Source organism: Myxocyprinus asiaticus, chromosome 19, assembly GCF_019703515.2.
Source record: "Myxocyprinus asiaticus isolate MX2 ecotype Aquarium Trade chromosome 19, UBuf_Myxa_2, whole genome shotgun sequence".
NCBI classification, from domain to species: Eukaryota; Metazoa; Chordata; class Actinopteri; order Cypriniformes; family Catostomidae; genus Myxocyprinus; species Myxocyprinus asiaticus.
Genome location: NC_059362.1, coordinates 41,053,715 through 41,064,553, shown reverse-complemented (window position 1 = coordinate 41,064,553; position 10,839 = coordinate 41,053,715). Strand labels below are relative to the sequence as shown.

General features: G+C 35.6%; 1 protein-coding gene across 2 annotated transcripts in view; it reads left to right on the top strand.

Moving 5' to 3' along the window:
* Positions 1-4,498: 4,498 nt before the first annotated feature.
* The window catches only part of LOC127410205 (protein EFR3 homolog B-like), a 63,311-nt gene continuing 56,970 nt past the window's right edge, over positions 4,499-10,839 (top strand). Inside the window, exons 1-2 of one of the 2 annotated variants that reach the window (XM_051645348.1) lie at positions 4,499-4,629; positions 5,056-5,210. In XM_051645348.1, the coding sequence (XP_051501308.1) occupies positions 5,204-5,210 (7 nt within the window). In that variant the 5' untranslated portion in view covers positions 4,499-4,629; positions 5,056-5,203. Of the gene's footprint in view, positions 4,630-5,055; positions 5,211-6,333; positions 6,468-10,839 lie in introns of those variants that run through there. The other variant, XM_051645347.1, reaches the window with a different exon arrangement.

Below are 10,839 nucleotides of genomic sequence, written 5' to 3'. Positions count from 1 at the left end.
GTCTAGTCTTTTAAAATGTACTTAGTTTTATTATTATTATTACATTTCTATTGTATAGGCCTACATGTTCTTTATAATATACTTTATAATGCCTGTTATGAGACATATTACTGCATTTCTGACACCATAAGACAAAATTGTGAGGACCTGTGATGTCATTGTGTGCCCTGAAACAGGCTGCCAGATTTAGCACTGAGCTCCGTAATACTGTTAGCTCCTATAAACAATCCCGTTCTGTGTAGCTTTTTCCCACCTTACCCAACCCAACCCACACCTGCAATAACAACTTAAACCAGATCTTCCGCAAAAGGCATAGTTCAGTTTACAAATTGGAACTGTAAACAGCAACTGTAAACAGAGGCTATCAATGTAATAGACCTTTAATCCAATAATTACCGTACAGTACACTGCGATACATAATTTGTTTCCGCTGTCTGATTTGTGATAAAATTGGATAATAAATTTGGATATGCTTTGCAACTGCTTGTATACATTTTAATGCAGTCATTTATATATTTACATTAATAAAGAAACTACTAGCTGTAAAATATTGTAACCTACACATTAGGAAGTTTGTTTGCTGTGAATAAACTAAAAAATATGATGTATTTTTCCTTGAAGAGGAGCATTTCACATACTTAGCACTCTAACAGAATTAAATAAAAAAAATAAAAAAAATCATATATAAAATCTGTTTACCTGTAAGATAACAAAATTTCCAACACGTTTGTGTACATTGTGCTTCTCTTGAGAAATCCACCTGTTCAGTTCCATTAAGGATCCCTTCTCTTGATTTTCTGCATTCTACCTGCTGTTAACTACAGCACTCTTCTCAAATTGCAAGTAAACAAAATGAAGAAAAAATATATCAGCAATCTACATTCCACCTTGGTGAAGGTACATTCATTTCATTAGAAAGAAGTATGTGTTTTTCTGATTCATTGAGCTGAGAAGCGTACAACAGATTGCCCGGCAGAAAGCTCAAGTTGCCCAAATAGGATTACTTACTCAGCACTGATGCCCTGGCTCCTTAAAGCATTCATCACTGATGTCACATGATGCAGACGAGAGACGACTTGAGCCCTCCAGGGTCAAGGGTCCCCACTGGCCTGCAGTAGCTTAACAATACTACTGGGAGATTTCTGTCAAGAGATATTTGTTTCTTGCAATCTTTTGTGAGAAAATATATATAAATATTAAAAGAAGTATAATGATCACAAATTATTCATATGCAGAGAGTAAAAGATAAAGTGCAGATTAGATGGAAATCCATATAAAATGGCACATGCAATTTCAGCATTACATTTTAATTTATCAAAAATTGATAAGGAGCAAAGGAAGATAGCAAAAGAAAGAAAGTGATTGGCTGAACTGAGCTGGGTAGGTCAGTAGGATGAGGTAATGTTGACAACAGTATAAGCTGGATAAAGTGCTTGAGACTGAATTTACTGATTGTGCACAATGCGCAAGCCCTCAGACAGTGACCTGATGAGGGAAAAAATCAGACAATACCTATTAAGGCAAACTAAAATCCAAAGCCAACTAGAGTGACCATTGCAGTACATTTTATTATCAGATAAATGGTACATACCACATTCAAGAACTATGATATTTACACAGTACATGTTCAAAAAACATGGTATAGCAACAGTATGTTCTTCAGTCTTTTTTGTTGATTACTAAAGAAATGTGAAAATATATAATTGCAATTCATGGATAAATGAAGGGCTTGTCTATAATTATAATCCTAACCTTTTCATTATTTAAGTGTGCAAATGCCGCCACAACAATGCTATGGTGTTATTAGTGGTTGCTGAAGCTTTCTGAGTGTTCAAGTGCAATGCTATGCATTTGCTGGGCTGGGGTGTTCTGGGTGGTTGCGTATACTGACCCAAATCAAGAGAGAGCAACCCCAAGTCTCTATGATATTCTGGCCCCTAGATATAGCTTGTGCCCCTACTTGAATGTAAGTCTATGGGATTTGTTTTGCAAATTAAATTTGTCCACCAGAAGAAACACGCATCCAGTTAGAAAAGCAATAGCACACCTGTACACAACAGGCTTTGCGATTTGAAGTTGAATTCTTGTCCGTGCAAGACGATGAAAGCAGCACTAATGAAGCCCCACAAGAGGAAATAGCAGACATATGTTTTGCCGATTTCAGTAAGATAAATAGGTTTTTGTTTAAGACACATTTAATAAGTTAAGCATATGGTAACCATGGGTGAGATAACATGTAAATACTGTAATAATAATTACAATTACAGAGCCATAATCAAAATCGTAGAAAATATGAAATCACATCCATAGAACTGGAAGTGAAGTTTCATTATTGAGAAAGGATGAGATTTTGCAATGGACTGTTGTAGGTGGTGGGCTCTGGAGGGACTTAATCAGCATTAGCAACTGTAGCTTGGCTCTAATGGGATTCCCAGCACTCCCTAATCAGTTAATACACACACACAATTCATTCCAGCCCTCCTTAAACAGCAACAGATCTATCCTGATCCCTATACATTCATCCAGGCACCTGGCTAAAGCTTAAACATGCAACAACTGCTATTTTTGATCCTAGCCAAACCTAGCTGTGTTAAACTTAGCGGTAACTTTTCTAGTGCATTTGGAGGTCAGACCCGGGCCTGAAATGAACCTCACTGGCGATTTGGATTAAGTTGCCACTTGCCAGAACTTTACAGTGGCAAGGTTCTGGGTAATATGAGATGGCATTTTGGTACACTGGTCAATTGTTATGATATTTGCCATTCATAACCATATTGTTAAATGATATAATGTTAATAAATTGTACTGTTCCAGCTTTAACAATACAAATCTGCTTTATACTTTCAATTACTGATAACCAATATAAAACAACATGTGGTGAAAAAAGAGGCCACATTATGATGTAAAGAGGCCACATTGTGATGTAAAGTTAAAAAGTGACCTTTCCAGGAACTGTGGCCAAAGAACACATATAGCCAGTACAGTGTTAACTACACAAAAAACAAACACAAAAAAACACGAGGGTAACTAGAGGTAGACCGATATATCGGCTTTACTGATTAATCGGTACCGATAGCTGCTTTTTGGAACTATTGGTTATCTGCAAACATCTATACGTATAGTTGCTGATAGATTTTTGTCTTAATATTCTTCTGTTTTCCTCAGGCCGACGCTGGAGGATTGTACAGTTAAAATGGCTTGATTCTAAAGTATAACAGTGGCCTCTAGAGGTGCAACTATATGAAAACGTGCTCCATCAGCAGCACATACATTGTCTCCAACTTTATATGTTGTGAATAATAAGAAACCATATTCCTGTTAAACTTTATATATAGTATACAAAACCCTTCATCTGGTTAATATATAGGCTATAAAAAGCTTAATTTGGTAAATAGGCCACTTAACTATAGAGCACTGTAATGGAGCCAAGTTTTCATCATTTCAAAATAAGAATCCCCAGTGTGTTTTCGGCTTTTTTTTATAATTAAAAGTCCCACATTATGCACCAGATCTTAATTTTTTTCTGGTTAAAGTTAAAAAGAAATTCTGGTTTCTGTGAAAAACTATGGACAGGAAAGACTAAGAAACTTTATATAAAACATTCTATAAATATATTTGAAAAACTATCGGTTATCGGCCTTTTCCACCACCTTAGTTAACGTATCTGCAAAATCCATTATTGGTCAACCTCTAAGGGCATGACACTAAAATAACACAATAAACGTTAACTAAACTATATAAAATGTAACTTAAAACACTCCAATGTACAGTAGGTTGCGCGATCCAGTTTGGCAAAAACCTAACCCACCCCCCCCAAAACAACTTTTGGGCCAGTTGCTATGTAAAGAAATGGTGGGAGGGGAGGGGGGCCCTTGCAGATAATCGGCCCCGGGGCCTTTGCAAGTCATAATCCCTCCCTGCCACTACCACTACAGCTACTACTACTAATTAAAAATAATAATAATAGTGTTTATGTTGTTTGTAGAAATATATACTGTATATTTCGATTCTTCAAATTGATTTCCAGGTCTTACACAACTGCATATTCCAAGCAAAATGCATTCATTCAAAAACAAAATATTTTTATAATAATAATAATAATAATAATAATAAGAAGAATTATTATTATTTATTATTATTATTATTAATTCACACAATAATTTAGAAATTAACATTAATTAAATATAATCTATAATAATAATAATAATAATTATTATTATTATTTCACACAATAATTTTGAAATTAACATTAATTAAATATAATCTATAATAATAATTATTGTTATTATTATTAATTCACACAATCATTTTGAAATTAACATTCATTAAACATAATCTATAATAATAAGAATAATAAGAATAAGAATTATTATTATTATTATTATTATTATTAAAGTGTTGATTGTTATTATGGAAGTGTTGAGTTCCTCTGAGCAGCTGTCCTGTAAAGTTTAGTTTTCGGAGATAATTAGTGTGTGTCTTGAGTGTGTGTATGAATCGATGTTTGTGTGGATCTACAATCATACACATGAGCAGCAGTGAGTCAGTTATCATGTTTATATTTCAGCTCGCTCACAGAAGATGAGAGGAGCTTTATTTCCTATCAGACTATGCAGCTAAATACGAGAGGTGAGGGAATAAAAACGATTCTTTTAATAGTTTCGATAGTGTAGATATGTTTCAACAAGAAGATTGTTTTGGTGATATTACACACCCCGTCTAGACACTGTTGGTTGTTTATTTTTCAAGATGTTCTTCAGTGTATTTAAAAATAGTCAATTAAGTCAACGAATAAACAAAATTAAAAGAAAAACGCTGTTATTGCCAGATTAATTACTAAAATGTTTACTTTAGCGGCTTTGGTTGGAAATCGCTCACAGCAACGCGACTAACCTGACAGGAAAACGTTAAAAAACGAAATTTCTCTATTACAAACATGACTAATATTTTAAAAAAAAACACACGCATTTGTTTCATTTTAACTATAAATGTAAGCACTGACGTAGTGCTGCGGTTTGTGTTTTGCTGAATCTCACAAATGCGATTTGTCGGTAGGCCTCACATCATCCTGCGGATTTCCTGCTGTGAGTGACAGGAAAGGAGCGTCCTTGTTTGGGCTGAAATCTGGCTTTGGATCGCTGGACGCCGGTACGGCTGAGTAGCCGGTTAAGTGCAAGAGCAGCATCTGGCGGTAGAATTCATCATGACAGGTATGAGCTTCAGTGATCATGGGTTCCAGTGCATTATGAAAAATAACAATAAATGTATGCTTGAAATGTCCCTAAATAGACATTTTTGAATCCCATAATGGAATTATTGCATTTACGCCCAAACACCATAGTTACTACAGTTTATACTGGCACACAGTGCTGTTGGAGAGGTTCTACGAGAAAAAAAAAAAAACTTTATTCAGTTGTGTTTTTTTTAAATATCTGCGAGTTTACATTAGTGTCTTGGAGCTGATGGAAGTCTTTATGGCTAGTTTCCAGACACAGCCATAAATGAGATGGATAGTCAATGGATAAACACCACATGGGCTTATCTGTGTCAAAGAAACTGGCCTTCAAAGTTTTAGCAGAGCTTTTTAGGTCCTGTTACCAATAGTCTTGTTTGTAAGGATAAGGACAGCTCTTGCCTTTGGACGTCTTGCTTCTCGCTCTTTCTCTCTCTCTCATTAATAAACATCTCACTAACACAATGAGGTACACTATTCCTCCGTCATTGTCTCAGTAAACTCCAGAGAGTGTGGGAGTTTGGCTGGAGGAGGGACTGTCAGTGACAGTGGGACAGGACACAGGAATCTATGCAGAGCTGAGGGATGACATGAGCTGATCTGAACATTCAAGACCCTGTAAAAAACCTTGGATTAACTTTAAAAAGAGAGGTATCAAAACCTGATAGAGACCAAGCTTTACAGAGGATTTTTTTTGTTTGTTCTTTTTCGTAAAAGTTGAACATTCAAGTTTTTGATATTTGAGATTTAATACTGATATCGCTTTTTTTTTGTAGTTTATGTTTTTGTTTGTTTGTATAGGCTAGTTCTTGTAATGTTTGGTTGAAGTTTTTCCCCCAAAAAAGTTTCTGATTTGGTTATCTGAGGCAAATATTCAGTATTGGATCTGAAAATTCCAGTTCCGAATATTGGATTGGATTGCAACCAGTCAGTTTACTTATTTTTTTATTTTGTTTTTACAAACAAATCTGTTGTCATAATTTAGATATAATTTTGGAAGATTACGTGAGTTGCAAATGTGCAGGCTGCTCTTTTATATGTCTTTATCAGTTCAGTAGTAATTAAATTCTGTGGGTTTATCTAGATAGCCTAAGCGGGGATTTTTGGTGATTTAAAGAATTGTTTGTGAGTGTGAGAGCTGGTATTCTTATGCCAATGGCTGTCCCTGAACCTGTTGCTCCCCGGAGGCTGGCACTGGACTGCCGTACCCTGCTGGATCATCGCCCGAGCCGTGGTAAGTAGCCCTGTCTCCGCCAGGATACTGATGTATTCCTCTCACAGAGCTGGATGCATTCAATATTAGACCATTGTGCTGATAGAGCCTTCTGGAGTGATGTCATTTCACAGATTTCAAGTATATATGCAATTTCATGAGAATTTTGAACTTTATTGATGTTATGTGTACAGTCAATGTTTGCAAAGGTGAAATGTGTCTTTTAAAGTAAAATTTGCACGTTTTTATATGAGTAGACGTGCAAAATGAAATTTTCTGAAGAACTCGGTGAGCATGTTTTACAGGGACAGCGTGTATAGTCAATTAATCGCCTTGAAGCCCGTACACACATGCAGCGACTTTATTGCTTAATGTCGCTAGTCTCCGTACTATGAAGTCGCCAGTGGGTGTTCTTACTGCTGTCCCTCGGACGTTATTGGTGGACTTCACGTCTGGCCATATCTTTTGAAAATATGATCACTGATGACATATATTGCCAGTTAAACTAAGATACTATACCACTGTAATGTGACAAGGAGTTAGGTTTTTTGGTCGCTAAAAATTAATATTTTGCAGTAGAAAGTGTTGTTATATAAACTACAGCAGTGCTCAATAAATCATTAATCCAAGGATTAACGATCTACCAATGTATGAAATCTACGAATCAAACAACTCAGACTGCCAACAATTTCTAAAACATCATTCATCATTCTATTTGGACAAAGAATCAGTTTTCATGTCCCTAAAAATGAACAGTCTGCTGGGGAGTGTTTTAATATGAACTGCAGCATTGCTCATGCATCATCATTAAAAAGATGAACGATCTATCAATGTTTGAATTAAATTCACTCAGACTGCAGACAGCTTCTTTTCCACTCATCATTTTCATTATATCCATGTATATGATTACAGACAAATCATATAGAACAATGTAAATGCTCACAGAAACATTAACTTCTCTGTGTTGCCTGCGCTCGACTAGAATCATGATGTGAGCTCCACTGACACGTCTTCTCTCCTATTGTTTGTCATTGCCAAAAGTCACTCATTTGCATAAAGTTTCACTTTTCTCAACTTTGTCATGTTGCTCGCTACACCCACATCTAGTCACCAACTCTCATTGAAAATGAATGAGATCTAGTCGATTTATCACTTTAAGTTGCTGCATGTGTGTATGGGGCTCTAAACAGTTTTCCTTTATCAGGGTGAGGTCATAAACAGTTTAAGCATAACCCAATCGGCTCACATAGATTTTTGCACACTTCCCCCATTTCGCTCTGCATGTAAACACATTTACCACCGTTCTTACAGACTTATCCAATGTGCGCCTGTGTTGTGTGCAAGCCTTTTTATGTTTTGACAGGGGAAAAAAACTGAGAATAACCCAATGATTTCAAATCTCAAGTAAATGCGGTTTGCTTGCATTGTCAGATTTTGGACCATGGTGGTTTTTTGTAGTTATCAGCATATTTGTGTGCATGTAAACACACTCAGTTTCTCCAGTGCAGACGTACCTGGATGCTGCAAACCTAAAAGTTATTTAATGAGTAGTCATGGCAAGATGTGCAAATTCCTAATTCCTCTGTTCTACCTGGTATCAGCTTTATCAGCTGTTTTCTTGTATTGTCTGTTTGACATTTGCCAAAATGTCAGATTTGTTTTCACATCCAGAAACATTGCGGTTTTAGTTTTTTTTTACCTGCCAAGCGAAGTTTTCAACTTCTTTTTTTGACATAGTATAGTGCAATTTATCTGTTTAGATAAAATCATGACATAGAGAATGTTAAGGAAGTGTTTCTGACAAGATGGTTGTCTTTCTAGTTACCCTTTAAAAATGTAATTAGCTATACTACAAGTTACTTCTGAAACTTAGCTAACTACATTGAAGCCATTTAAAGGAGTATCCCTGGTTCAGTGCAAGTTAAGCTCAATCGACAGCATTTGTGGCATAATGTTGATTACCACAAAAATTTATTTTGACTTGTCCCTCCTTTAAAATAATCTGGGTTACAGTGGGGCACTTACAATGGAAGTGAATAGGGACAATCCGTTAACGTTTAAACACACTGTTTCAAAAGTATAGCCACAAGACATAAACAATATGCATGTTAACATGATTTTAGTGTGATAAAAATCACTTATTTTCCTTTTCTGTGTAAAGTTATGCCCAACTTTAAAGTTTGTTGCTATGTCGACATAACACTGTAAACCCTAAAATGGTCATAAGAACAACAATTTAAGCAACTTCGATTTTTGCTTTAAGTCTTTTTATTTATTTATTTATTTATTTTTTTTTTGTGGTGATCAACATTTTGCCACAAATGCTAATTGAACTTGTATTGAACCCAGAATATTCCTTTAACCCAAACATAAGTAGAAAGAGCGAGACATTATGTTTGGAATAGCATACTACATACTATTTTTTTTCTGCAGTATGAGTACCGTGCAAAGCATGGAATACCTAGATGACCTACTACATTTTCCAAATTGAGCAGTATGCAACTGAGCTTACTGTGTAGAATGCTGTATTCCACTATGCACTGCAATTCAACTTGATCTTCCATTTCCAGTAGGACAAGTGAACCAAAAGAAAGCTAATATGTCCTTGACTCATTATTTAATCTGTCTGCCAAAAGTTGAGACATTTGTACTCAAAATTGGATTAAAAATGCAAAATAGCATTTTACATTCATTCATTCAGCAATCGTTTGTATCTGCTGCTTGGACTTCAAACTGGGACTTAAAAATAACAGTTTGCACAACAATGTAGCATATTACTGTTTGAAACCTCACGATACCATAATTTCAGTAGTCAGTACAAATACCAGTAAAATTTCACGATTCTCGATAACAATTTCGATAACACAAAAAAAAGGTAATATGCTACTGAACACACTCCATTAGACTTCCTTGAAGTAAACACTGCTTCAGGTTTTTTAAGAAGTTTTTCTTCACCAAATTTTGTTTTCCATGTTTTAGAGTTTAATTAAATTTCATCATTAAAATGGTGTCTAATCAAATTAATTCATAAAACTTAAATCAAATGAAAACAGAGCAATTACTTTTCAACATACCATTGCATTTTTATCAAATGAAGTGCTTCTGTGAAGATCCTCACAGCATAATATAAAACACAACATTTGTCTTATTTTTGTCAAATAAAGTGCTGCACAACAGAGCATCACATTATAAATAAAAATATTGATTAAAAACTTCTATTCAGTTCAACAGCAATCTTGCTTGTGAGATACATTATTGCTAGAATATAATAAAAATAAAAATAATAATTATTACAGTAAATATAACATTTTACTATACAGTAGTAATACATTTCTGTCATGATTTCTTCAATTTCACGTGTCAAGCTTTTATTTTGAATTGAACTTTTATTTTGACGTGAAGACTTTTTAATTTCGGTGTCTTTGACAATAGCTTCACACCTCCTGAAAAGTGGTTTATTACATGGCCCAGTGTGATTATTAAAATGCAAAATGCTGCGATTAAACTTTTATAAATATAAAGCCTGAAGGTACTGTGCACTTCACAGTGAATTTTTAACGCACAGAGCGGTTAAATAATCACACAAGGACATATCATGATTTAATTTGATTAATTGTCCATTTCAGTGTTAAAGGAGTAACAGAGCATGCGCTCAAATAAGCTTTTAAGCATTTGGAAGCAGTTGTGAGTCAGTCAAACAGACATCATGTGGGGAATAAATTGAGTTGGTGCTCGGTACTACCGGTACTGCAGAAACATGTGTATCATTATATTTTTTTTATATTTAAGTATTGACTTGGTAGCAAAGCACCAGTAGCCTACTTTTACATCCCTAGTTTCACATATTCTTTGAAAACTACTAGGCATCCAGTGTGCAGTAATCAGTAGTATTCCATTCAGTACATAGCCTTAGAGAGAGAGAGAGAGAGAGAGAGAGAGAGAGAGAGAGAGAGAGAGATGATTATCTGTGGGAGGAGCTTCTACCGACAATGAATGAGCACTTCCCACTCTCCTCTCTCTCTCTCTCCTTCTCTATCTCTGAGCCCTCCCCCTTTGCGTAGTGATTGGCGAGCAGAAGGTGTGCGCTTGTGCCTGTAAAATGAGCATTACTCTTTGGAGACCTGCATGTGCAGGCTGGAGCAATAGCCAAGGTCATTACAGCAGCATCATAGATTCCCCATCCCTGTCTGTTCAGAATGTGCGATCACTCCAGCCTTTTATAGCATCACTTTTATAAGTCAGAGCAGCAGATCACACACGTGCGAGCGTGTAGACTTTGTCTCAAAAAATCTCACTGTAGCTGCATCCAAGAAGCTGCAGGCAAGAACTGAGAAGACGGAGCACCTTCATTGAATGTCAAGAGCAATGTATGGTAAGCACTGAGCTTGTATGT